Here is a 26,926-nt window from a genome sequence, read left to right as displayed (position 1 = left end):
AACATCGCTTCCCCCCTCCTCTCGAAAAAAATTTCTTCTTGATTTTTCAGTATTCGAGAGGTTGATTAAAGTTTGAAAACGCTGATGTAAAATTTATCTCTTTAGTCATGCATCTGTTTCCGGCCGTGTGGAAACTGTAATGAGAACATAAACGCCATATTTAACTGCATATTATTTGCTTTTTTATAGCTTCATTTTATGGATCAGTGGAAAAGTAAATAAAATCAGTCTTAGCTAATGCTGTTTGCATTGTTGTTAATTTCTGGCAAAATTTCATGCGTTCTTGTTTACTTCATCAATCAAGAGATTTAATACTAAGACAGAAGAGGATATTCTTCAAATGTGGCAGCTGCCACGAAGAACCGACGCATGTTAAAATCTGATAAGAAAATTAAAAAATAAATAAATAAAAAAAATACAACAAAATGAGTCCAATGATTTAAACCAACTTCATTCAAGGCGTGACAAACTTCGCCAGTTGAAATTTTGTTTAAACTGAACTTTCTTTAGAAAAAAGATTTTAAAAATTATACAAGCGAAAAGGTGTAATGTACTTCAGTATCAAAAGAACATAAACGCCACATAAACATGAGAACATAAACGCCACATAAACATGAGAACATAAACGCCACATTTAACTGCATATTATTTGCTTTTTTATAGCTTCATTTTATGGATCAGTGGGAAAGTAAATAAAATCAGTCTTAGCTAATGCTGTTTGCATTGTTGTTAATTTCTGGAAAAATTTCATGCGTTCTTGTTTACTTCATCAATCGAGAGATTTAATACTAAGACAGAAGAGGATATTCTTCAAATGTGGCAGCTGCCACGAAGAACCGACGCATGTTAAAATCTGATAAGAAAATTAAAAAATAAATAAATAACAAAAATACAAGAAAATGAGTCCAATGATTTAAACCAACTTCATTCGAGGCGTGACAAACTTCGCCAGTTGAAATTTTGTTTAAACTGAACTTTCTTTAGAAAAAAGATTTTAAAAATTATGCAAGCGAAAAGGTGTAATGTACTTCAGTATCAAATGAAGAATATTTAAGTAAAATTAGCTTAATTGAGTATATTTGCAAAGTTACGGATCGCGATATACGTCCATACGCATTAATACGTCAAAGATACATCAGAGCGTGTGCTTATCTAAACAAGAAAAAAGGTATAACAGTGGTGATTTGTGACCATTACAACTTACTCGCCTTGAAGAACGGCTGTAAGCGTTCTTCATATCCGAGGACAGTACAGTGCGCATGATACAACACTGATGATCGAAGATAAGATGAAAGGTGAGAACGATTTTATTTATTCACTTATTTTTTTCATTTCAGTATCTCTTTTTTTCTACTGTTCGTTACAAACGAATATTTAAACCGTGTTGTTTCGTTTCAAGCGAGCATAATGATAAATAAGTACTAATTTTGAAAAAAAAATGTTTATTTTTTCTTTTTAAAAATCAAACGAAACGCAAAAAGTCCTCTCGACGATTGAAAACTAAGGTTAAGCTCTTTTTGTCGATTTTAACTATAAGCTTCACATGATGAATATAAAAAAACAATCTTTGCTTTCTTCAAAAGTTCAAATTTAAAAATTACATGTGAAGCATAAACTCCTGTGGGGCCCAATCTCTGGAATTTCCCTCGAGGTGTTTAAGCAATGAGTTATAAATTGTAACCGTGTGGCACGAAGATTTTGCTAGGGTAATATCCGAATGGCGAGCTTTTGTGCATTGTTCAAAGACATTTTTGCAAATTTCTGACCAAGAAACCGAACATTAACCAGAAACGCAACATTACATTACAAATTTTGTTACTGTTAAGTTGCACAGGGGAATCAATCTACAGGATGAATAATTCGAAGAAGGATTTTTCAAGTAGGTCCGAGTGTAAGAAACACGAAATGACTCGCACGCAGAATTTGTATTTGAAGGACATTGATGATAAATTGCGGCGTTTTCTTTTGCTGGAATTTTTTAACGGCTTGCTTTTTGTTTTTTGTGGATTATGCAAAAAAAATCCGCAAAAAAAGACAAAAAACTCACAAAGTTTTCATTCATAAAAGTTTTCATGAAACTGCTTCTCAACTTTACAGCTCAACTGCAATTGTGATTTGGACATCTTTTTTTTTTTGGCCATTAAGCTACCTAAACTCTGTCTATGCTGATCAAAATAAATGAATGAATACACACAGATTTTTACTTTTTATGAATTTGAGTAATACCACACTATCTTATTTTCTTTTCAGGATCTGCCATGTTCAGGGAGTTTGTCTCTCTTTTGCTTCTCCTCGCTTTAACCCAAGGTAAACGGATTAAAATAGTAACCTTGATACTCAGCTTATTGGTCACCAAGGATTTCCATATGCCGCCTTTTAAGTAGTTATTATTCCGCTGATAGAGGGTCTCGATGGGGTGATGGCTTTGACGGCTGATGGTTAAAACTTTGGCTAATTTACGGCCAATTGTTGATATCTTTCCATTACGATCACCAGAAAAATCTCTACGGTTACTTTCTTTTTTTACGACGTAAAATTTGCCAATATTATTTTAAATCTTTTGGCTGTTTTATGGCTAACGGTAAGCTCATTGAGACCTTTTTTTACGCCATTTTACCATTAGGGCTACATTAGGGCTACATTTTACCATTTTACCATTAGGGCTACAGGACGTGTAAACGAGGCAACGGTATTACAATGTGAAATATGACAGAACTACGGACGAAAGGCGGGGTAACAAATGGCCACACAACACAATCAAAGGCTAGAATTTTTAAGTGACGAATTTTGTGACACAGATTTCTTGATCCCTTTTTAAAAACACTCTAAAATTTTCGTTTGTGCTGTTTTCATACTTCACGTGCACCTTCTACGATCAACATTCAGACAAAGCTGAGGGATGCATTTTGGAAACTAGACAGTGAAATAATGCCGGACTGATAAGGTGTATGTACGTGTTCCTAAAATATCACCTCAATATACGACCATAACTTTAGTAACAGTTTCTTCCCGAAGGACCGGCCATTTTTCATCGCTAAGGGAGGGGGGGAAGGGAGGAGGGTTTTCGTTATATTAGGGTAAATATACCTGATTCCCCCCTAAGGCTCTGCATATTCATACTATCCCCCTCCCCCACCCACCCCCTTGCTGACAGCCAATCGCCAGTCAATTTTCTTTATCCCACCTGTAAACTCTGTTGGTGAAGACTAATCCCCACTCAAGTCTATTCCCTCCGAAAAACTCCACCCCCTTCAAATCCCCCAACCCCCCCTTCCAAGCGATATTAAATGACTGATCCCTTACCGTTAAGATCACTTTAGTTATTTTTTTTTTCAACAGAGGCTTCTACCCAAACAACTCCTCCAAAGTCAGAAGGTAAACATGTAAGCGTAAATCAGCCTAGATGAATTGGAGAAAGCTGGATCAGAGCCTCTGCTCTGGAAGATCGAAACATTCCTTTGGCTTCATCCACTCAACTACTTTGTTCTCTGCATTTAGCCTACGGGCAGGCGGTAGTTTATGTTTTTTTCAGACGCGAGACTCAGCGCGGCGAATATCAGGTCGCCATATTAGAAGGGTGGAAGATCTGGGACGAGCGACAAAGCGAGGGGGAGGGGGAGAGGAAAGAAATACCAACCTACTCCCTCTCGCTTTGTCTTTCGTCATAAATCTTCCACTTTTCCAATATGGAAACCGAATATTCCATGTGCTGAATCTCGCGCTTGAAAACACAAACTACCGCTTGCAAGCAGGCTACTCTATATTTGATGATGAAGTTGTATCGCATACCCCACAATTTTTTTTAAGAAGTTTGATCCTGGGTAGATTCGGCAGAATGGTATTGATACATGATCGACTGTCACTTATAGGTGCGAACCATTTCATTTTTTCATTGCTCTCTAGAAATCCTTTGTATTACCCACAATCCATCCTAATCTGTCGTTTGGAGTTTCACCCTAGATGCAATGGGACGATAACACTACACAATCCACTGTTACTTTTGAGTACAAAAGCATAACAATGCACAATCTTCTCTAGTGATAATATAAATCCTTGTCATTTTGAAAAACTGTAACCATACCTTAGAAACCAAAGCAATTCCTAGATAAGCAATTGGTGGAAGGGTAACCCAATTAAAGTACTCTCTTTATCAAGCAATTAAGGTCAACAATGGAGTTATACAATTCTTATGAGAAAGGAAAAAATCTTGCTTCCTTACACTGATCTTGAAAAACGAAAATGTATTATGCTCCAAGAAGCAAGATCCATTTAAATTGCACTCAAGTTTAATTTTCCAAAAGTATGTAAGGAATATTTCTGAAAACTCTATTCAGAGAAACCACGTACAAACCTTGCCAGACTTGATCACACCAATTTTTTTTCTCAGACGTCATGCCTAACTTTATACAAATATTTCTTCATTTAGACTCTCGCCAAGATGACCTGGCTGTCAATAAATTACAAACCGTCCGGGACGATGACGTTTCATGCAACATCCCGTACAATTACATACTTACCCATAAGTGTTGTTATGGCAAACTGGTTACAAAGAACTCCATCTGCGGAGCTAGATGTGGCCTTTCTACCTATAATCCACTGACCTATAAGTGCTGCTATGGGAAAGTGGTTCTTAGGTGTTACCCTTGCCCAGGGCGGTGTGGACTGCTAAGCTATAACCCGTGGACCCACAAATGTTGTTATGGTAAAGTGGTGTCCAAACGTTTCACCTGTCCAGCGAAATGTGGTCTTGTTGGCTATAATCCGTGGACCCAAAAGTGTTGTTACGGTAGAATAGTCTCCAAACGTTTCACTTGCCCAGCCAGATGTGGATTGGTAAGCTATAATCCATGGACCCACAGGTGCTGCTACAACAGAGTGGTTGTAAAGAGTTTCCCCTGCCCAGCCAAATGTGGCCGTATCAGCTATAATCCATGGACCCAGAAATGCTGTTATGGTAAGGTGGTGTCCAAAAGTTTTAGTTGTCCGGCCAGATGTGGGGTGGCGAGCTACAATCCCTGGACCCACAAGTGCTGCTACAACAGAGTGGTTCTAAAGAGTTTCATCTGCCCAGCTAAATGCGGCTATCGAAACTACAATCCCTGGACCCAAAAGTGCTGTTATGGTAGAATAGTCTCCAAACGTTTCAGTTGCCGATTCAGATGTGGATTTAGAAGCTACAATCCATGGACCTACAAGTGCTGCTATAACAGAGTGGTTGTAAAGAGTTTCACCTGCCCAGCCAAATGTGGCCGTATCAGCTATAATCCATGGACCCAGAAATGCTGTTATGGTAAGGTGGTGTCCAAAAGTTTTAGTTGTCCGGCCAGATGTGGGGTGGCGAGCTACAATCCCTGGACCCACAAGTGCTGCTACAACAGAGTGGTTCTAAAGAGTTTCATCTGCCCAGCTAAATGCGGCTATCGAAACTACAATCCCTGGACCCAAAAGTGCTGTTATGGTAGAATAGTCTCCAAACGTTTCAGTTGCAGATTCAGATGTGGATTTAGAAGCTACAATCCATGGACCTACAAGTGCTGCTATAACAGAGTGGTTGTAAAGAGTTTCACCTGCCCAGCCAAATGTGGCCGTATCAGCTATAATCCATGGACCCAGAAATGCTGTTATGGTAAGGTGGTGTCCAAAAGTTTTAGTTGTCCGGCCAGATGTGGGGTGGCGAGCTACAATCCCTGGACCCACAAGTGCTGCTACAACAGAGTGGTTCTAAAGAGTTTCATCTGCCCAGCTAAATGCGGCTATCGAAACTACAATCCGTGGACCCAAAAGTGCTGTTATGGTAGAATAGTCTCCAAACGTTTCAGTTGCAGATTCAGATGTGGATTTAGAAGCTACAATCCATGGACCTACAAGTGCTGCTATAACAGAGTGGTTGTAAAGAGTTTCACCTGCCCAGCCAAATGTGGCCGTATCAGCTATAATCCATGGACCCAGAAATGCTGTTATGGTAAGGTGGTGTCCAAAAGTTTTAGTTGTCCGGCCAGATGTGGGGTGGCGAGCTACAATCCCTGGACCCACAAGTGCTGCTACAACAGAGTGGTTCTAAAGAGTTTCATCTGCCCAGCTAAATGCGGCTATCGAAACTACAATCCGTGGACCCAAAAGTGCTGTTATGGTAGAATAGTCTCCAAACGTTTCAGTTGCAGATTCAGATGTGGATTTAGAAGCTACAATCCATGGACCTACAAGTGCTGCTATAACAGAGTGGTTGTAAAGAGTTTCACCTGCCCAGCCAAATGTGGCCGTATCAGCTATAATCCATGGACCCAGAAATGCTGTTATGGTAAGGTGGTGTCCAAAAGTTTTAGTTGTCCGGCCAGATGTGGGGTGGCGAGCTACAATCCCTGGACCCACAAGTGCTGCTACAACAGAGTGGTTCTAAAGAGTTTCATCTGCCCAGCTAAATGCGGCTATCGAAACTACAATCCGTGGACCCAAAAGTGCTGTTATGGTAGAATAGTCTCCAAACGTTTCAGTTGCCGATTCAGATGTGGATTTAGAAGCTACAATCCATGGACCTACAAGTGCTGCTATAACAGAGTGGTTGTAAAGAGTTTCACCTGCCCAGCCAAATGTGGCCGTATCAGCTATAATCCATGGACCCAGAAATGCTGTTATGGTAAGGTGGTGTCCAAAAGTTTTAGTTGTCCGGCCAGATGTGGGGTGGCGAGCTACAATCCCTGGACCCACAAGTGCTGCTACAACAGAGTGGTTCTAAAGAGTTTCATCTGCCCAGCTAAATGCGGCTATCGAAACTACAATCCGTGGACCCAAAAGTGCTGTTATGGTAGAATAGTCTCCAAACGTTTCAGTTGCCGATTCAGATGTGGATTTAGAAGCTACAATCCATGGACCTACAAGTGCTGCTATAACAGAGTGGTTGTAAAGAGTTTCACCTGCCCAGCCAAATGTGGCCGTATCAGCTATAATCCATGGACCCAGAAATGCTGTTATGGTAAGGTGGTGTCCAAAAGTTTTAGTTGTCCGGCCAGATGTGGGGTGGCGAGCTACAATCCCTGGACCCACAAGTGCTGCTACAACAGAGTGGTTCTAAAGAGTTTCATCTGCCCAGCTAAATGCGGCTATCGAAACTACAATCCGTGGACCCAAAAGTGCTGTTATGGTAGAATAGTCTCCAAACGTTTCAGTTGCAGATTCAGATGTGGATTTAGAAGCTACAATCCATGGACCTACAAGTGCTGCTATAACAGAGTGGTTGTAAAGAGTTTCACCTGCCCAGCCAAATGTGGCCGTATCAGCTATAATCCATGGACCCAGAAATGCTGTTATGGTAAGGTGGTGTCCAAAAGTTTTAGTTGTCCGGCCAGATGTGGGGTGGCGAGCTACAATCCCTGGACCCACAAGTGCTGCTACAACAGAGTGGTTCTAAAGAGTTTCATCTGCCCAGCTAAATGCGGCTATCGAAACTACAATCCCTGGACCCAAAAGTGCTGTTATGGTAGAATAGTCTCCAAACGTTTCAGTTGCCGATTCAGATGTGGATTTAGAAGCTACAATCCATGGACCTACAAGTGCTGCTATAACAGAGTGGTTGTAAAGAGTTTCACCTGCCCAGCCAAATGTGGCCGTATCAGCTATAATCCATGGACCCAGAAATGCTGTTATGGTAAGGTGGTGTCCAAAAGTTTTAGTTGTCCGGTCAGATGTGGGGTGGCAAGCTACAATCCCTGGACCCACAAGTGCTGCTACAACAGAGTGGTTCGAAAGAGTTTCATCTGCCCAGCTAAATGCGGCTATCGAAACTACAATCCGTGGACCCAAAAGTGCTGTTATGGTAGAATAGTCTCCAAACGTTTCAGTTGCCGATTCAGATGTGGATTTAGAAGCTACAATCCACGGACCCACAAGTGCTGCTTTAACAGACTGGTTGTAAGGAGTGTTACCTGCCCAGTCAAAGCTTTTGCGGCCTTATCAGCTACAATCCACGGATCCAAAAGTGTTGCTATGGCAAAGTAATTTCTCTGTATTCTGTTTGCCAACTACATTACTAGAGGTAATTTTCCTGCAAGAATATTTAGAAGTAAGGTGAAGCTTAACCCAGTAAGACGTGCTTTGTCAAATGTGCTGATAGTAACTTAACAATGTAAAACTGACAAGAAGAGAAAAATAAATTTATCATTTTTCCTCTGCAGTTGAAGATGTTATCAAAAAATGAGTTTTACGAAGGGCGGTATAAAACCGCTCTCAGTTCCCCAAATAGAAAAAAATGTGCACTCGTGCGGATGAGAAATGAATCTGATGACAAATAGATCCGTCAATAGGCCGTCGTCTTGAATTGTCGATCGTCTTATAACTCTTATGTCATGATTGTGGGTTTTATACCACAACCAGCTCTCCGTCTCGAAAACACACGCATTACGCAAGGGTATCAAAAACGAAGAGACGTTGGCCATCTTAATGTCTTTAAATATGCATCGAAGACGTTTTATATCACTGGGAAACTGTTTATAGAGATTGTATTGTTCTATTTTATGCTAACGGCAGTATCCGGCCAGAGGCAAGAGGAATAACAGATAAGATCGCGCTTTTCTGGTAATTATTAAAAGGTATTTAGGGGTTTCATTAAGGGCCGAGTACCGGGAAAATTGACCGGTTGTGAGGACAGTTTTGCCCACCTGGTTTGACGATCTGGAGGGAAGTTTATCTTGGAAAGAAGTTCAGTTAAAAAAGTTTTGCCTGCCTGTGAAAACAGTTTTCCCTCCTACTGAAGACATAATGAAACCCCTGGGTATTGTAGAACCGAGAATTACGGCGATAAAACTCAGTCAATCAAGATGTCGATGTGGATCGAATCACTCCCAACTTTTTCAAAGCACAACAGGGAGGGCCTTTGAACATAACATAAAATGAAAAGGAGTAACTGAGGTGCCCATCACTTTCTCTTCATGAGATTGTTTTTTTGATAAGTTAACAACATACAAACCTTATAATTCAGAAAGCGAAAAACCCCAAATTCAAAGAATCCTCAAGGTATGCATCACTTATTACTGATTTAATGTAATGTCACTTTACGTGAATAAAAGGATGAATGTTGATAGTTAAGTAGGCACTCTGAACATGTCACAGTCTTATCCTCTCTTGGAAAAATTGCACACTCCCAAACAAAATTAGCTGAGACACTTCTCCAGATCAACTTTACTGATCTTCTTTTGCCCCTCTCCCTTTCCATTGTTGATTGTCAATGTGTCCATGCAATCTTGAGGACCCACATTGGGAGGGGTAGGGGAGGCAGTAAATGTCACAGGAAATGTGTCTGGAAGTGTAGGTATGCCCCCACAAAATTGTCTATGATTCTTTCTGTGTCTGAATTCTTAGTATATTGCTAGGTCAAGTGCATCTGCAATCATAAATTTACACACGGTCACATTAATCACAGGTGCTATACCAACAAGTCCCTGTCTAGAATTACAACTATTAACAGGCACATCAAAATAATCTTGTCTAAGCTAAACAAAAGTTCCTAAAAAATCTTCTGGGTCCAGTTTTATTAAGGGTGACGTAGATAACGCTTTTGAACAGATATATCGCTACCCAACAGATAAGTGATAGCAAAACGTCTTGAACTATCCACCCGGTGCCTGATTCTTAAGGTTTCCTCAAATTTGGTCTGTGAGTGATGCGGTGTAATATTTCTTATTGTTAATTAATTGCTTAAAGGTCTTGAACATTTGCCAGAGCTGCCAGGATTTTAAACTTAGAAACTTCTTCAAAATTTCAAAGCCCTTAGTCAGGTACTTTCATCCTCTTTCCGTTAATAATATTTGCTAAGAGCACAGAAAGACATGAGCGATGACTTTTTGAATCAGGCTTGAAATATGCCATCTTTATGACCAGGCACTTCAGAACTTTCGGTTTTTCTCTTTCAGTGTTTTCGATACGCCTATGGTAATTGCCTCGTACAAACTCCTACTGGCTTCTTTCGTGTGTCATGTACTTTTTGCATCGTCAGTTCCCTCTAACAAAGCATGAATCATTCGATAGTCTGTTATGCCGACGTCGACCGCCATTTTGTTTACGGATGTCAGTTTTCTTCTCGTTTTTTCAATGACTCAAATATGTAAGCTTTTGAAGCAATTCATTATCATTGAGAAATAACTCGCCAAGGTAATTTCCACGATGTTAGGCTTCTTGTTTTTCCAAATACCCATCGATTCGCATCGAGTCCGTGTATTGAGACGGCGGCAACCAACTTCGCGTTTTCCCGCTCATTTTTGGTGGTCACGTGTAATTCTTTAAGCCAATAAGCAGCGGTCGTTCAAGGATTTCTTTTGAGTCGATTAAATCATGATTTCGCTGATTTTTTTTTTGAACTCAAATAGACTCACATCGTACCCAGGTACCAGTGAATTATTTTCATGTAGGGAAGAGGATGGAATCGACACGCGGTTAACCATAGTGAAGTCCAACAGTTTACTGAATAACGGGATCAACTTTTATTCCAATCTGTGCTACAAATTTCGGTCCCAGCTCTTTCTATTCATAGTTAATTCTTACAAAAGATCGTTCATATATATTTTGACGCGACCTAACTTCCCAAAATGAACTCAGTCAAGCACTCTCCGATAAGCAGAGTTTGATTTTTCCCGAGCAAATCTCTATAGTTAGGTAGTCAGAGTCGTTCGATTTTGATGTGAATTAGTTTACAATGAATCATAATATACTTCTTGATTTGATAAAGTCCAGGTTGCTATCGGTTGAAATTCGATTGGCTACGCTTAGTCAATATAAAGTTGAGTGGTTCGTAAGTCACAGTCGGTGGTCAGCGATAAACATGACTCGCTTAAACTACGACATTTTGGTGTTCCTCGCATGTTTTTCTTTTCTTGTGACAAATTTAAAAGCAGAAGGTGAGCACACTTCACCTCAGGAAAACTTGGTGAAAAGACATGCTGAATCAGGACCAGAAGACGACGAACATTTTGATAATATTTCAGCGGAAGACACTAAAGGTAAACGGTTACGAAATTTCCGCGATGTTTTCTCAGTGGTATTTAGCACAGACAATTTATATCTCAAAACATACCTATACATGTAAAGTGTTCACGGGATATTTATTTTTATCTGCCCTCACTGGCATACGTTTTCAGGATTTGTTTCTTTTAATACAACTAGGTTGTCTGCTTTTAAGCAAAACATAAATGGAAATATTTGATGCGGCGCCGTTAAGTCCTCAACTCTGATTTTACTCAGCACGGAAAATGAGTGGATTGTTCACATATTCTAGAGTCATTCGACTAAAAAATCCAAAACAAATTTTGGCATGTTTATTGTAACACGGAATTCGAACCATTAGAAACTATTCACCGTCCAAAACAACCTTAACGTGACAAAATCTCGAATCAAATTTTAGGTAAAATCCCTTCCCTGAGAGCCCTGAAAGATTGAAACTCGTTCTAGATTGTGGACCACTTGTTATGGAATCCAATACAGAGCGTTTTTCAGAGCAAAGTCCAGCAATAAGAGCAAAGGAAAATATCACGAGGAAACAATGAGACTGTAGTGCCGATTAAAGAGCACAACGAAACAAAACCAAAGCAATCCTTGATTACTTTGGACACTAGGGCATACCCTAATCATCATCAGGGCATACCGTAATCAAAATTACGGTATGCCCTGATGATTTCAGATCCCTTCAGCTAACAAAGCGAAACAAGTTAAAACATCTGGCCCTAATCTCTTTGCAGAAAAAGTCACTAGAGTGAAACGATCTCACTTTTGGTCTTGGACGAGCCGGAGGAGGTCCACAAACAGACGGTATTTCAAAACCAGGCCTCATTGTGAACACGAAGATCATGAACACTTTAGAACCCGTTGCTGCTCAGGAAAATTCATAGATAACATTCTACTACAGACATGCTGTGCTGGACGCATCGTATATAAAAACATGGTGCCATCTTTCTGTCACACGCATTATGGGTGCGGTCGTTTCTGGTACGATACCAACCGCCAAAAGTGCTGCTATGGCTCAAAAGGCCTAGACTGTCAAGATGTCCAACCAACGTGTGGCTTGACGCCATACAACCAAACAGCACAGGCGTGCTGTAGAGGCCGATACTTGTATGTGATAAGTACCCAGAAATGCTGTTACGGTCGTGTGATCTCTAGGGGAAGGACTTGTCGACTTTATAACAGATGAAGCACCGGTACGCGGTGAGCGAGTATCATAGAATAAGAAACAAAACTGCCTAAACGCGAAATATCATCATGGATCTAAGGACAAATCAGAACGCAACTGAGTAAATAAATTAGCCCGACCTGGTTTTTCTAAACGCGAGTGACCAAATTGAGATTGAGTTTTGTATTTCTTCCAGGCTGATGTTTTATTAATCTTAAAGTGTGTCGCGAGCTTTCTAGGGACGAATCCTTATATTTCAGTCAAGCAAAACTAATGTAATCCCGTATCACTTTGAACACTTAATAAATGATTATTCTATTGGGTTACCTAAATAAAGTGAACTCGTGTTTAGAGGACTTAGACGGTGTTATCCCAATCCTGCCGCGAACCGATCTCGCTGCGATTTCGAATTCTTATTAAAAGTTTTCTTTCTTTTCTCCTTTGCATTCTTCTTCTTTTTCCACCCACTCCCTTTTCTTTACCGTAAAGAGAGAGAGGGGGAGAGAGGGGGGAGAGAGAGGGGGGAGAGAGAGGGGGGGAGAGAGGGGGAGAGAGAGAGGGGGGAGAGGAGGAATTTAATTTATGAGGGTTAAACGTAACAGTAACTAACATTACTGATGAACTTGTGGCCCTCTAAAAAATACAAAATGCAAATAATGAAAACGACATTAGCAAAAGATACTATTTACAAAAGAAGTAAAAACAAAAATATTTCTGGAATTTGATAACTGGACAAATCGATTTAAAACAAAGAGCATGCAAACATCTATCTATTGTCATTAAGTTATATCAAACGATCCCTTTGTCTTCTGAGAATTCAGTACTATCCTTTCCATCATTCAGCCTTATAGGATTCTAGAGACTTCTTCGTCTTTAGTGATCAAAGCAAATTGTTCCAATCCTTTACAGTTCTTACGGCAAGGGTGCGTCCTCCCCCTGAGATGTTTCTGTGAAGTGGGCACAAGTCATTGAAATCTTAGTCTCCCTTGCAGCCGTTTTTTTTTGGATGTCACGCAACGCTCCCCCAACAACGCTCCGTGACATCAAAAAAAAAAACGGCTGCGAGGGAGACTACTAAAATCTCTGCTGGTAACTGATTTTCGCGATTTTATTTTTCGAGCGGTGGAGCTTAAATAAGGAAAGAAACCTGATATTTTTCCAAAATATATAACTCGTCGAGTAATAAAGAGGATGGTTACATTGTAGATGCTTATTGGATATTTCGAGTGATTCCGAAGACGACGAATAAAAATACTTCCTTGGGTCGCATGCAGATTTTCTTATTCATCAGGAGGCCGGAAGTGAACGTTTGTCGACGTTTTATTCTGCAAAGAATTATTCTCCACCGGAAATTAAATTTTTGTTAATGGAACAAGGATTATGCGTAAAATTCGCCAAATTCAAAACTCGATTGATGTTCTTGGTACAAAGTAGAGTCAGAAGAAGCATATTGTACATTGCAATATCGCAAACTTTCGAATCTGCTAAAACGCCTGAAACCAATGCAAAATACCGCCTATTCTTCACCATACTGACAGCCAGTCGCCTTGCACTTCCCCTCCTCTGGGGACTGAAATGCTGAATATTGCAAACGAGTGTTTCAGCGGGCATATTGCGTGTGTCTAGTGAGGAAAACTGACCGCAGCATACGTCAATGTCTTTCTTTTTTTAGATGTTTTAGATGAAACCAATCATCCTATTCTCTCCTGATCCAATAGGATGGAAAATCAAGAACAAGTTTGAGTCAAATATTATTTTGCATTCTTGTCTTCGTGTACTTGTCTTTACTTCTTGAAAAATGCCATTTTCCATTCTCCGTAAATAAACGTGTTATTAAGCCTCCGAAAAAGTCCTCTACTTTAAGCAAAAAAAGTGGAAAATTTGAGTTGACAAAAACCTCCAAAATCTCGACTCGACTCAGCAAACGAGCATTAATGAGTCCATTCCAACTTCAAAGTCAAGGTCAAGATCTCGTAACGCGATTGGTTAAACAGTCAGACCACGTGCGTCGAAACTTCAGAAACGGAAGGATATTCCAACAATTTTATTTTTTGCTGCATTAATTTTATTTTTCTTTTACGACATTCGATCGATATGTACTCTAGTCATGAGAGCTTTGGATTTTTTTTTTGTTTGTTTTTTTTTTTGTCTGTTTTTCTTCAGACTTGCAGACACAACCGAAGAAAGGGGGAAAACTGCTTAGCCTAAACAAGCATGTTTGACTAATTAAGCATCAACTTTGATTCTAAAAGAGAGAATATTGTAAATCAAAGTGGCGCTTTCATGTGATCCTTGTTTATTATGACATAGACAAATGGAAAGAACAGTTGTAATTGGCCTCCTAGCCTTGAACAAATATACAGCTGATAGAGCAATTAAAACAACACAGCTTTATATACTGGAACGTAACTCACTTGATACAACTTACGTCAAGACCTTCGTAATATCAAATATTTCTAATTCAGAAATAAAGATATTGTCAGTTTATTCAAAAGGAAGTCATTTCATTTGTTTAGGTATATACGATAGTGCCCTTACGCAATTATGACGGCGTCCCCGATGAAAACTTTTATCAAAATAATGAGCTTGGTTCTGTGCTGTGAATTTTGGGTAGACTCGATGTCTTTACCATTTTTAATAGCCTCGGCGTCAGACCTCCACTTTGGTGTAATATATGAAGGCATCGCGGAGGTCCAAGTAGGAATGTGACTAATTTTACCGCAGGGTTATGCAATATTCAGTGATTTCACCTTGCGGTTTAGCAGAGGAAAACTAGGAAATAGACAAAATTTTCAAACGCACGCACAGAGGTATTGTTCTTCTCATTAAAGCATCTCCCTTTTTTTCAAAACGTTCTCGTAGCAGTCATCGTCCTGGTTCGCGTGAGGTCGTACAACGGCGAGTAAATTCTTCTAAGACAAAAGAAATTCCCGCTAGTTCCCCAGGGCGGATGCAATTTGTAATGTTTTCCAAATTGCATTCGAAGTTAATTGATTTCTTGTTACTAGTAAACATATAATATCAACTTTTGTAGTTAATTTCTATTTTTTTCACTGTTTGGGATCAACTTAAATTGCTCTCATTGGATTAATATGCTGAAAATTTTCCACCACTCTATTATGAACATTGATCCATGTACATTGAAGACTAAGTTGATTAAGAGGAATATTTGACCGATATTGCTGTAAAAGATGACGCAAACACTTAGAATATTGCAGAAATGATTAATCAAAATAGACTTAGATGATTCTTATATTAACACGCAAACTAAAATTATCTTCAAGTGCATTGTTCTGCCTTTTGCTTTCCGCCCACCTAAATATTATGTAAATCCACTGACAGGACCTAAAAAAACGGTATAAGAGGGGGAATAATCTCAGGGTAGGGAACAAGTTTCAGTGCAAAGTAGCAGAGAAGAATGATGGCGTACTTTAAAATGATGTCGTTGGCGCTCCTTATTTCTTTATCCTCGCTGACAGTTATTCGCGCCAAAGAAGAAACCATTTCCCTCGACGGTGAGTTCGAGCCAATAAGTACGAGCACAAAGTTGGAGGATGATAACTCATCGGAATTGTTACAAGGTGAAGAATTTAGCACTTCCATTCTTTAACCTTTTGGTTCCCGAGTGACTAAAAAGGAATTTCTCCTTTCTTTATCAATACGTTTTAAAGCAGAAACGAGATGAGAAAAAAGAAAAATGTTAATTTAACGATAAGGTTTGATTTAGCACCAAATTCCCAACTCAAAAATGAAGAGAAATGCATGAGAGACAGTGCTGAGAATTTATGTTTTGATCTTTCGGGGAATGAAACAGGTTAAGCAGTCTAGGTGTGCGTTTGAACTTACGATATTCTCTCAAAAGACGAGTATCACTGAATGTCTACTGGTCACTGTAGTTGTTAAATCTTTTGACCCTGACATGTTTTCGCAGTTTCTAACATATTAACTTTGCTATGAAGCAAAACAAAACAAGAAAAAAAACCACTTTGCTTGTACTAAAAATAAAGTGCCTATTTGCAAATGAAACAACTTGATCTTAGCAGTCGAACTAATTTAGTGTTCTCATTTTAATCCGTAGATCAAAGTAAAGGCTATAATATAGAGAAGAGACAAAGATTTCGCCCGAGACCTTACGTTACCACGATTGCCTGCCCATATAGCATGCGCAATAGTCCTTCATGTTGTGCGGGAAAATTAATCGACAAGCCTTCAATAAAAACCTGTTGCCGTGGGGTCATTGTGCTCAAGGGCCAGTGTAGTCGACGCATGGGAAAATGCGGTCACATTTTATTTAACCGTAGATATGAAAGATGTTGCTTTAGGCAAGTGATTCCCAGACGACAGAGATGTAGACGAAGGCGTTGTGGACGAACGAACTACATGACTTTCTCCCATCGATGTTGCAATGGTAAAGTAATACCAAGGGGACAGACTTGTTTTCCATTTCCTGTAAAGGCCAAGTGTGGCCAAGTTCTCTTCAATCCACAACAATACAAGTGTTGCTTTCAACAGTTGGTACCCCTGCATTCTGCTTGTCCGACACAGTCCAAGTGTGGTAATGTCCCCTTCAATCCACAGCAATACAAGTGTTGCTTTCAACAGTTGGTACCCCTGGATTCCGTTTGTCCGACACAGTCTATGTGTGGTAATTTCCCCTTTAATCCACAGAGATATAAATGCTGCTTGAGTCGAGTGGTTCCTTTACGTTCCCCTTGTTCGGCTAGGACTCCCTGTGGACACACCTTCTACTATCCGCAACACCAGCAATGCTGCAACGGCCAAGTGCTTCCTGCAAGTGCACTCTGTATACCGTTCAAGTGTGGTGGCCTCAATTTCAATCCAAAAAGTCACAAATGCTGCAGCGGACAAATTTATCCCAAATTCCAGGTATGTCCTGTTCCGAATCCCTATCGACATCGATTTTGTGGACGCAACATCTTCAATCCTTCGTTTCAACGGTGTTGCCGAAGAAACGTCGTGGCTCCCCTGCGATCAACCTGTCGTAGATGTGGCCGTGCCTTTTTTATCCCATCTGGTTCTAAATGCTGCCATGGAAACCAGATTGTCCCTAACTTTGTTCGGTGCAATGCGTATGGGTAAAGAACACTATGCATCGATTATCTATGGTTTATCAGTGTTATTCAAGAACATTGTTATATCTTTGTATTCTCTTATCGTGCATTGTGCTCGATTTTAAAATTCCCAGTCGAAATAAGCTGGAGTTATTGGTCGCAAACTTTAACCAGTGCAAATTTATTGATTTCATAATAAAACCGTTTGGAAGTTTTTTTACACACTTGTAGTTTCTTCCTGGTGCTTATCGTAGGGTTTGGAAGATTTTTTTTATCATTGGCCCACTGGCTTTCCAACCACCTTAAGTTGTCTAGTAATCACTGACTTGTGAATTTAACTACTACAGTTAACTCTTAACAAGTCGAATCCTTCCTGTCTCAAACCTTGCGATAACTAAGGGCAAAATGGAACCTCCCAGACTTCCGTCTAAAGCTAGCTAGGATTTCACCCTCGGTAACTTGCACCTTAGGTAATTCATTCCCCCGTCAAACCAGTTTTCGTTTCCCTTAGGGTAAATTTCTGTACAACTTGACCCTTAATAGATCGAGGCTGATAGTTTCTAAAGAAACTGTCTGGGGCTGCGTCGGTGGGGGTAACGAAATAATATGAATATATCAACAAAGTTGAAATGGTAAATTGGCCACCGTTACGATTATAAAAGCTGACGTTTCGAGCGTTAGCCCTTCGTCGGAGCGAATAGGGGAATTGTGGGTTGTTTGTGCTTTTAAAGGCAGAAAAAGGAGCTACGTTATTGGTGGGAACATGGCAACGAGAAAAACACGAATAAATTAGTGGAATGAAAAGCGTTCGTTGATACCTGTGGGATTTAGACTGCCGGTTTGAAAGATAAGCTTTTGTTCAAGAGTTTTCCGGCTTTCCGTGCAACCTAAGTGTAAGGAAAGACCGCAGATTGCCTTGTGTTGTTTAGAATGGTTAGGACCTTATACGTATGCGGTATGGCATATGCGTATGCGTATGGCATATGCGTATGCGGTATGACAAACGTAGTTCTAATTCAATTTTTTTCATGAGCGGGATAAATGCGGGCAATCCCGAGCAGGCAAGATGGGCCCATCTTGCCCCCTCAGGTAGCCAATCAGAACACAGGATTCGCTTCCTCTTGCCCACAGGCGCTGATGGCGATGTAATAATAGTACTTATAGTAGGGAGTCGACAAAAGTTATTTCAATATTCAATTGATAGATACTCCGACTCTTTCCGTGAGTTTTTCGTATCACCTACAAGCTAAACATCTACATTCTAAGCATCTCAGTTCAAACAAGTACAAGTGACAAGTACTGCAGATTAACTGAACCACCAGGATCTTTGACCATCAGGATTTGTTGCAATATCGTATGACTGCATTTGCATTCTCTCGCTTCATTGATTTTTCTCTCTGACGTAAAACCGATGACTAATGCTCTAATCAAGTTTCGTAAAGTTCCCATCAGCAGAACATAACAGCAAGGAAAACGCGTGCACTGTAAGTACCTCCTTTTTTCCCGCACTAAGCCTTCGAAAAGTTTTCTAAGGCTTTGTATGGGACAACGAGAGGTACTTACTGTGCACGCGTTTTCCGAGCTGTCATGGACGCTCTCGATCGATCGGGAAACAGAAGAAAAGTGTAAGTTGTCAGCCTTGTAAGGAGGACATGAATATGAACTGGTCTCTGTGAGAGTTTAAACACACGACTAGTGTTGTAAAGACGTCCATAGGTGGAACTGAGCTTCCGGATTCTTTATACAGGATCCAACAACAATGACAATAAACGTTTTTAGGGCGAATACGCCCGGCGATATAGATGGGGTGGAGGAGAATGGAAAGGTCAAGGACTGTCCCATCTCACCAGCTAGTTAACAAGTATCATAAATTCCCTAAGGAAACAATACTGAATCAAACTCAAATAAAATATTGAGACTATATTAAGTATTTATCATTATAGAGTAGTGATTGACGCAGCCAATTTAAGCTGCTTGATTGTCGATGAGCGGTTTACTAAAAATAAAATAAAACTTATCGTTGTGAAATCACTTTGATGAAAACCTCACGAGCGTTTCATGGTTATGTGGTTTAAATGTGCCCGATTAGGTTTCAGGAACGGAGCGGAGGTTTGAAACATATTGATGGAAGCCTCCAATGGTGGAACAAGGAGGCGTTAAACTGATGAAAACTTCTTACGACGATTTTCTCAGAACGATTCGGGAGAACTCATTGGAAACAAAAACCAAACTGCACTCAAACCACTGAGAAACTAAAATAAGCAATATTGATATTTGAACTTCCGATGAGCGTAATTAAGGAACTTACGAATACAAGTGGTTGCCACTATCATCATTAAAAAATAGCTCTTTTGTTTGCTGGAGTCTCAAAAAGTCTCACAACATGGGCTGAATAGTAACGCGTCCCACGACCAAACTTGGCCATCCACAGAAAACTCTAATTTTAAAATAGACACTACATATTTCCATTTCTTCTCACACTTACCCTTTATACCCTTACATCAATATGCACATTCTCCCTACAGTTCTTTATTTCTTACTGAAGCTGCTGAGAATACAAGTGAGGAAAATTTGTTGACAAACAAGAGCTTTCATAGTTGCTGATCTTCCTCTATCTAGCGACCTTATTGTTTGATTCAGAGGAAATATTAGATGCTAGCAACTTTCAGGAGTCAAAAGAGTTAATATTCAACCCTATTCATTCCAAAAAGTGTTAACTTTAAAGATCAGTTTTGATAATTCAACGACAATTTGTCGATCTTTAGAGATTTCCTCTAGGACCTTCATCCTCAGTTAAGTCCACCGTATGAAGTCCTGTTACATCTATTTTGATCGTGGAAGTTTCAGCAATAAACACTGCTTTCTCGTTTTATTTGAGTGAGCAACCACATTGTCTGCACTATAATAATAATAATAATAATAATAAAGCATTTATATAGCGCTAAGCTCGACTAGTTCTCCGTAGCGCTTTACAAAATCATAGACTAATTAACCTAGCAATTAAATTATAAACAATCGTAAATTAAAAGCTTCTTTGAACAAGTATGTTTTAAGGTTCTTCTTGAAAATTGCAACAGACTCAGATGTTTTCAGGGAATATGGTAAATCGTTCCAAAGCTTGGGACCGGCAATGGAGATGGCACGGTCACCACAGTTCTTTCGAACTGTTCTTGGAACTATCAGGAGCATTTGTGATGAGGAACGCAGTACACGAGAGCCATAATTCCTTTGATGCAACAGTTCAGCAATATAAGTTGGAGCTAAGCCATGTAGACCTTTATAGACAAGTAGAAGTATTTTGGAGATAATGCAATACTTAACAAGTAGCCAATGTATTGATATAGTTGACAAATATCACGTTCTCTGTGTCAGAAAGCTCCCTCTAATAGTAAATAAGGTGCACCATTTAAACTGAGTGTTTTGTTGCCATCATTACCACATTTTGGAAAAAATAAACTTTCACTTAAGTCATTTTGAAGAAAACTTCACAGGTGCTTCTTCACTGTATAATTTTATATTTCTTCATTTGCCTTCAGAATGTGAGTAATATTTTACTCCTGTAAGAGTCAGCTTGGCTTAGGCACTCTAAGACCGAGGAGGGCCTACCGAGATATTAAATATTGTTTTCGAGATCAACGACGCGTATTGTTTGGAGTCGGAATCTATCGAATATCAAAATACGCAACCTTTGGCGAGAAATGGTGAAAATAGAGCTAAACAAGCAATGAAACTTTGAGTGTTTATACTAGTTTGCTGACCTAAAATGCAAATATCAATACGAGACGTCTAAACTACTTGACTCTGAAATTCGCTCTGACGAAGTGCTAACGTTTGGAAACGTCAGCTTCACAAACTCTTAACGTCGGCCAATTTACGTTATCGACTCAACTGATAAAACCAAATCAACTCGAACCCAAGCATAACATACTCTGAGAGAGACGAAACTTAGTGGTTCTGATGTCAAGTCTTCAAGCTGATAAGATAGATCATTTGCTAAACTCAGATGAGTGATCGATCCTTAAAAACATTTTGCAATAACTACAACGAAAACGTTGCACATTGAAAAAAAAAAATAAAGGGTATAAATTATAATTTCGAACTCAACTCCTCTCGAGTGTGAAACAATTGTTGACGCAAATTGAGCATGAGGTACTCATCAGAAATGAGTATTGTAATTTCCAAGACACTCTGAGACCGACTTATGATACTTATCAGAATTATTATTTCGAACTCAAGTCCTCTCAAGTGTGAAACGATTGTTGACGCAAATTGAGTATGGGGGTACTCATCAAAAAATGACGAGTACTTGTTCAAAACGTGACTTTATTTAAAATATCTTGTTGAAGCTATAGGTAAAACATCCCCAATTGAACCCCTTTCTTAAGACAATCTCGCTCGATCTATTATGGCAGTTGTCCTTGTGGCTTTCTCAATTGACTGATCTAACATAAAAACACAGTTTGTACATATTCCTTCGGACTGAGCCACAATTGCAGTTGCATACTTTTTTTTTTAGAAATCTTGAGATACTATACTATAAAAACGTTAATTATATTGAATGATTATTTCGGTTTTCGTCAGAATCGTCCAGATTATGTGTGACGTGCATGGCGAGGCAGCATAAGTGAGTTTAATCTTACACGAGGTTCTTCTTTCAGCTTGTTACAGTCTTCAAACTATTTAACGAGATGGATGTATCGATACTTCCAATATATTACGACGCTGGAACCTTACAACAAGTTTGTTGTCTTCCGATCTTTTACCATCAAACTCGTTACACAAGATTTATAAACCCGAGTTCTTTTCCTCCACTTTTATTCTACCATGCTGTTTTTCAGATTTGTTATCCCAATCTTTAACTACGGTTTGCCTTTTGAGTTTCATGATTCAAACAAAGCATCTTGTTTTCCCCAATAAAAATGCAGTCACACATCATCACAGAAAATCACTTCTATTGAATACATCAGTCAGAAACTGAGAAAATCCTGTCCGGCACAAGTTTGATATTGCGTCATTCGAGGGCCGAAGGTCATCACCAGTGTTTTTTCAAATTCTATTTGAAATTCTCCTCTTTGTTATTCAACGCACACCTTTAACTAAATAATGATATGAAATTGAATAAAGCCAAACGTAAACAAGAACAAACGCGAAAATCTTTGTAAACGCAAAGAAGTGCTTAAAAGAAGAGGAGTCTAAAATAATCACATATCATGTGATTAATTTAGTGCCTATGGTAAAAAATAATCATTCTCCTTTTTTTATCCATGGTTACTTAATCTAAACCTCAAGCTACTAAGGGCAATATATGCATGTTAATATAAACGCAATTGTTTCTTTTTTCAGCGAGGTCAGCGAATAATTAAGAGTGTGAGGACTGTATAAAAGGGAGTGGTTTTTTTCTTTTCTGGCATTAGTACTGAACCTGGTGTTCTTGACTAAAAATGGCTCGAATTCTATGTGGAATCACTGCTTTTATTCTTGCTGTTACCCCACTGCTATTGGCAAACGCCGAAGAGAAGATTTTAACCAGCGAAGAACTTCAAATAAACCACGATGAGGTCCAAGAAGAAGAAGCTCTGTCTCATTCAAATGAGATGCAAGGTGATAAGTCAGACCTAGATCATGCTTAATTTACTTGTCATTCACCAATTTTCTTATTGGATTTGAGCTGATTTTCCTCGCGTTGGCTGCCGCTGTAATTATAACCGCGTCGCGTGGGTAGTTCCTATAAAATCTTATGATCAAGATAAAAAGCCTTCGTTCTTTAATTGAATTTTTAATTCATCTTTTCTTTCTTTGTGAAAACATCACTGTGTCACCGATGCGTTTCTTAAAGGGTAGTGTTCTAATACCTAGCTAGCAGAGGTAGTATAAACATGCGAACAAAAAGCCAAAACAACAAATAACAAAATTTATATCCTTTTAGGACCCAGCGAAAGCAAAGAGGATGAAAGTCCCCAACAGGAAAGCGAGGACTTCATCGACGAAGAAAACCATGAAGCTGGTAAGAAATTTTATCCATCAGCAAGAACCTATAAAAATTTTTTCCCGGCAGTAAACTCAGTTCACCACTGATGCCAGAAGTAATAAGGTTTTGAAATGGCTGTTGAATAATCAAAGCTCAGTAATCAAGCAAGACCATAAGTATATTTACAAGTTCGTTCGTTTAAAATCAAAACTACCCTTGCAAATTACGAGCTACTAAAATTGATTTCGGAGCTACGTATGCGGGAAAATGGTACGACAATGGCCTCGAGTTGACCACTATCTGTATTACAGTGATCGTTTTGGTTTGGCGAAGATAACTCTGAGGTTGAAGGGTTCTGGAGCTTGCTACTCTGTTTTAATAGATTTATAACAAGAGAAGGTTTCTGCGCCATATGAGTACCAACGATGTGTAAAACTATTTATTTTAGTTTGTCTAAAATGAGTCGGTCAATATTTCGCAAATTTCGCGGTTTCTTCGCTCTTACTTACCACTCCCGACTACGTTATATGCTCAAAAACGCTCATTGAGGTAAATTTAAATCCTTCGACAGAATTATTGGAGAAAACTTAGTGTCTTTATTTCAAAGATTAATCAATTTTTTTTTCTCTGTCTCAGTAGAAGTAAGCAAAGATTATAATGTCGAAGAAAAATTTCCGAAAGAAACAGAAGACAACTTTGATGATGAAGGTAAGGTTTCAGTCGTAACTCCACGGCTTTCATGATCCCTTGTCACTTAAGCAGTATAATCGATAAAGCAATGATTCTTCTTTCATTAAAGCTTTCTCCCCATGCAGTTCCACTTGATTAGTCTTTTCCAGGATCAATGGAGCTATAGCTACTTCTCCGTAACTAATTTCAGTATTGAACTTCCGAGTCTGTCAGTACACAATAAAACTCCTATGATTACTTGATTCATGTACGTATTTACGGCTCATATAATTTTCAAACATCTCTCCATTTTGAAGCATGGATCAGCAAGCTCTTAGCTTAAATATAGATCTAAGCTATGTATTTTCATTTAAATGATAAAGATCTTTTCCTATCTCTTGCAGAGGATAATCCAAATGATACGAAAAGGTCGCGAATTTTTCTCCGTAAATGTGGAGGTCATGCATACAACCGCTACAAACAGCGGTGTTGCTTTAAACAGCTGATTCCATTTGGAGTTAAGTGTAAGAGACTGACATGCGCAAAAGTACCTTATCTTTCTTTCAATCAACAATGCTGCAACGGCCAAATAATACCCAAGACCTCGAAGTGTACACCTCAGACGCAACAGTGTGGCAAACGTCCTTACGATCCACAGAGTCACAAATGTTGCTTTGGTCAATTAATACCCATTCAAATCACTTGTTCAAGGTTGCCCTGTAAAACTTCTGCTTATGTTTCTCACACTCAGCAATGCTGCAATGGTCAAGTCATTCTTAAGAGCACACCGTGTAAACCACCCACGACGTCAGCACGATGTGGTAACTTTTACTATAATCAAAACACTCATAAATGTTGCTTCAACCAAATTCTACCGATAAATGTCCCCTGTACCAGGCTGCCTTGCGGACAAGCATACCACGTTCCCTACACTCAACAGTGCTGCCACCTAAGAGTCATCCCTAGAGCTGTACCTTGTCCTCAATTTCCGACCTCATTTCAATGTGGCGGTTTTTCCTTCAATCCACAGACTCACAGATGTTGCTTTGGGCAAATTATACCCTTTCATGTTCCTTGTACGAGAGTTCCTTGCGGACAAGCCCTCTACGTCCCTCATAATCAACAATGCTGTAATTCAAAAGTCATCCCAAAAGCTGTTCCTTGCATTCCATCCCCGGTGCCTCTTCAATGTGGTGGCTTTGCCTACAATCCTCGGACCCACAAGTGTTGCTTTGGCCAAATTGTACCATATCAACTTCCTTGTACTAAACTACCTTGTGGACAATCTTACTACCTTCCCTATACTCAACGATGCTGCCATTCTCGAGTCATCCCTAGAGCTGTACCTTGTCCGCAATTCCCGACCTCATCCCAATGTGGTGGCTTTTCCTACGATCCACAGACTCACAAATGTTGCTTTGGGCAAATTGTACCCTTCCATGTTTCTTGTACAAGACTTCCTTGCGGACAGGCCTTCTATGTACCTCATACTCAACAATGCTGCAGTTCTAAAATCATTCCGAAAACTGTACCTTGTGTTCCATCCCCTGTTTCTCCTCAGTGTGGTGGTTTAGCCTTTAATCCACTAACCCACAAATGTTGTTTCAACCAAATACTGCCCATCCATGTTCCTTGTATCAGACTACCTTGCGGACAAGCTCTATACGTCCCGTATAGCCAACAATGTTGCCGTGGTCAAGTTATTCCAAGAACCATTCCATGCACGCCATTTCCGACCCACTTCCGATGTGGTGGTTTTTCCTACGATCCTAATACCCACCGATGTTGCTTTGGTCAGATAGTGCCTTACCATATTTCATGTAACCGATTGCCCTGTGGCCAGGCTCTCTATGTCCCTCATACTCAGCAATGTTGCCATAATCAAGTTATTTCCAGGACCATACCTTGCTCAGGATCCCCAAATCCAAACCAGTGTGGAAGCCTTCCATACAATCCACAGATTGAGAGCTGTTGCTTTGGGCAGAAAGTACCCATCCAAGCCTTCTGTACCCGACTGCCATGTGGACAGGCTTTCTTCGTTTCTCACACTCAGCAATGCTGCCACGGCCAAGTCCTTCCCAAAAATACACGATGCTCTCCATATCCGATTCCTTCCCGGTGTGGGGGCATTTCTTTTAGTTCAAAGACACAAAAATGTTGCTTTGGTCAAATAATTCATCACCAACTTCCCTGTTTCAGGCTCCCATGTGGCAATGTCTTGTACGTTCCTCACACTCAAAAGTGTTGCAACTCTCAAGTCGTTTCCAACCGTGTACGGTGTTAATTTCATTCAATTCCGTTTGAGGAAGAGATTTTTTTTCATCTTTGGCCTAATCTTGCATAACAGATTTATTCGCTGATTACAAAAGGGATAAGGGATTCTACTTTAAGGGTCAGGTATTTTTAAGAATACATTATCAGTAAGAGCGGATGATTGACAATGAAAACATTGGTGGACAAACCATGTTTTTATTTTCACTAATGTGACTGTTTGTAAGTAAATTCTATTATCACGCAAAAAAATTAATAAAGATCTTCTACTTCATTAAAGACTTGGCTATCGATACCGCTATTTGTAATTATTATAATCTGTACCTTGTAACTTTGAAACCCGGGATTACGCGTATCAGGCTCGGAAACACGGGTATACCTTTCACTGAGATAGGCGACTCCAAACACAGTCTAGATAACGTCCAAAGAACTAGGAAATCCCGGAGCTCACCTGAAAGATTATGAAAGTATACGACTATGCCTGCGTGGGGACCAGCATCCTTCTTTCGTTCACTTGATATCGACTGGGAGTTTGACTTAACGAAGTAGTTTCTTTCGAAAAATAAAGAGAAATAAAACTTAAACAACACTAAGGTTTCTCTCTTACTGACGACATATCCGAGTGGTTCCTTGCATCCTCTTCCTTAATTGTACCCACCAGTTAATTTGGATTGAGAAGAATCCAGAACTGACATGTTATACCATTGTCTCGGCGGGAAAATATGATTTAGTGATCATTAAGTTCTTTTAGCAGAATACTAGGTTCGCGTTTTGTTATTGTTGTTTTTCTGTAGA

The 26,926-nt window shown here is 39.6% G+C and overlaps 4 protein-coding genes across 6 annotated transcripts; all 4 read left to right on the top strand.

Annotated features, from left to right (window-relative positions):
• Nucleotides 1–1,151: 1,151 nt before the first annotated feature.
• On the top strand, nucleotides 1,152–8,167 carry LOC111336791 (uncharacterized). Its single transcript, XM_088743349.1, has 4 exons — nucleotides 1,152–1,295; nucleotides 2,251–2,307; nucleotides 3,340–3,375; nucleotides 4,427–8,167. The coding sequence occupies exons 1-4, from the start codon at nucleotides 1,274–1,276 to the stop codon at nucleotides 7,990–7,992; spliced, it is 3,681 nt and encodes a 1,226-aa protein (XP_088599475.1). The 5' UTR covers nucleotides 1,152–1,273; the 3' UTR covers nucleotides 7,993–8,167.
• A 2,579-nt stretch (nucleotides 8,168–10,746) lies between these two features.
• Nucleotides 10,747–12,588, top strand: LOC111336793 (uncharacterized). The gene is made up of 2 exons (XM_022942951.2): nucleotides 10,747–10,985; nucleotides 11,721–12,588. The coding sequence occupies exons 1-2, from the start codon at nucleotides 10,808–10,810 to the stop codon at nucleotides 12,170–12,172; spliced, it is 630 nt and encodes a 209-aa protein (XP_022798686.1). The 5' UTR covers nucleotides 10,747–10,807; the 3' UTR covers nucleotides 12,173–12,588.
• A 2,897-nt stretch (nucleotides 12,589–15,485) lies between these two features.
• Nucleotides 15,486–17,443, top strand: LOC148717359 (uncharacterized). Of its 2 annotated transcripts, none has more exons than XM_088743705.1 (2): nucleotides 15,486–15,666; nucleotides 16,230–17,443. In XM_088743705.1, the coding sequence occupies exons 1-2, from the start codon at nucleotides 15,570–15,572 to the stop codon at nucleotides 17,249–17,251; spliced, it is 1,119 nt and encodes a 372-aa protein (XP_088599831.1). In that variant the 5' UTR covers nucleotides 15,486–15,569; the 3' UTR covers nucleotides 17,252–17,443. The 2 variants fall into 2 exon arrangements, with proteins under 2 accessions (XP_088599831.1, XP_088599830.1); XM_088743704.1 differs by having other exon boundaries at nucleotides 15,489–15,732.
• Nucleotides 17,444–22,624: 5,181 nt separating this feature from the next.
• LOC148717358 (uncharacterized) lies at nucleotides 22,625–26,424 on the top strand. 2 transcript variants are annotated; one of them, XM_088743703.1, is made up of 4 exons: nucleotides 22,625–22,824; nucleotides 23,150–23,227; nucleotides 23,831–23,899; nucleotides 24,265–26,424. In XM_088743703.1, the coding sequence occupies exons 1-4, from the start codon at nucleotides 22,665–22,667 to the stop codon at nucleotides 26,142–26,144; spliced, it is 2,187 nt and encodes a 728-aa protein (XP_088599829.1). In that variant the 5' UTR covers nucleotides 22,625–22,664; the 3' UTR covers nucleotides 26,145–26,424. The 2 variants fall into 2 exon arrangements, with proteins under 2 accessions (XP_088599829.1, XP_088599828.1); XM_088743702.1 differs by having other exon boundaries at nucleotides 23,828–23,899.
• The last annotated feature ends 502 nt before the right edge of the window (nucleotides 26,425–26,926 follow it).

Source organism: Stylophora pistillata, chromosome 13 (genome assembly GCF_964205215.1).
Source record: "Stylophora pistillata chromosome 13, jaStyPist1.2, whole genome shotgun sequence".
In the NCBI taxonomy this organism is placed as follows: Eukaryota; Metazoa; Cnidaria; class Anthozoa; order Scleractinia; family Pocilloporidae; genus Stylophora; species Stylophora pistillata.
This window is presented reverse-complemented; position numbering and strand designations above follow the sequence as displayed.

Excerpts from the sequence above, each read along its gene's own strand:
- LOC111336791 (XM_088743349.1), top strand. The coding sequence starts at position 1,274 with ATGATCGAAGATAAGATGAAAG. Across the intron at positions 1,296-2,250 it reads GATCGAAGATAAGATGAAAG|GATCTGCCATGTTCAGGGAG; the intron begins GTGAGAACGATT and ends TTTTCTTTTCAG. Across the intron at positions 2,308-3,339 it reads TCTCCTCGCTTTAACCCAAG|AGGCTTCTACCCAAACAACT; the intron begins GTAAACGGATTA and ends TTTTTTCAACAG.
- LOC111336793 (XM_022942951.2), top strand. The coding sequence starts at position 10,808 with ATGACTCGCTTAAACTACGACATTTTGGTGTTCCTCGCATGTTTTTCT. Across the intron at positions 10,986-11,720 it reads TTCAGCGGAAGACACTAAAG|AAAAAGTCACTAGAGTGAAA; the intron begins GTAAACGGTTAC and ends ATCTCTTTGCAG.
- LOC148717359 (XM_088743704.1), top strand. The coding sequence starts at position 15,570 with ATGATGGCGTACTTTAAAATGATGTCGTTGGCGCTCCTTATTTCTTTA. Across the intron at positions 15,733-16,229 it reads CTCATCGGAATTGTTACAAG|ATCAAAGTAAAGGCTATAAT; the intron begins GTGAAGAATTTA and ends TTTAATCCGTAG.
- LOC148717358 (XM_088743702.1), top strand. The coding sequence starts at position 22,665 with ATGGCTCGAATTCTATGTGGAATCACTGCTTTTATTCTTGCTGTTACC. Across the intron at positions 22,825-23,149 it reads TCATTCAAATGAGATGCAAG|GACCCAGCGAAAGCAAAGAG; the intron begins GTGATAAGTCAG and ends ATATCCTTTTAG. Across the intron at positions 23,228-23,827 it reads CGAAGAAAACCATGAAGCTG|TAGAAGTAAGCAAAGATTAT; the intron begins GTAAGAAATTTT and ends TCTCTGTCTCAG.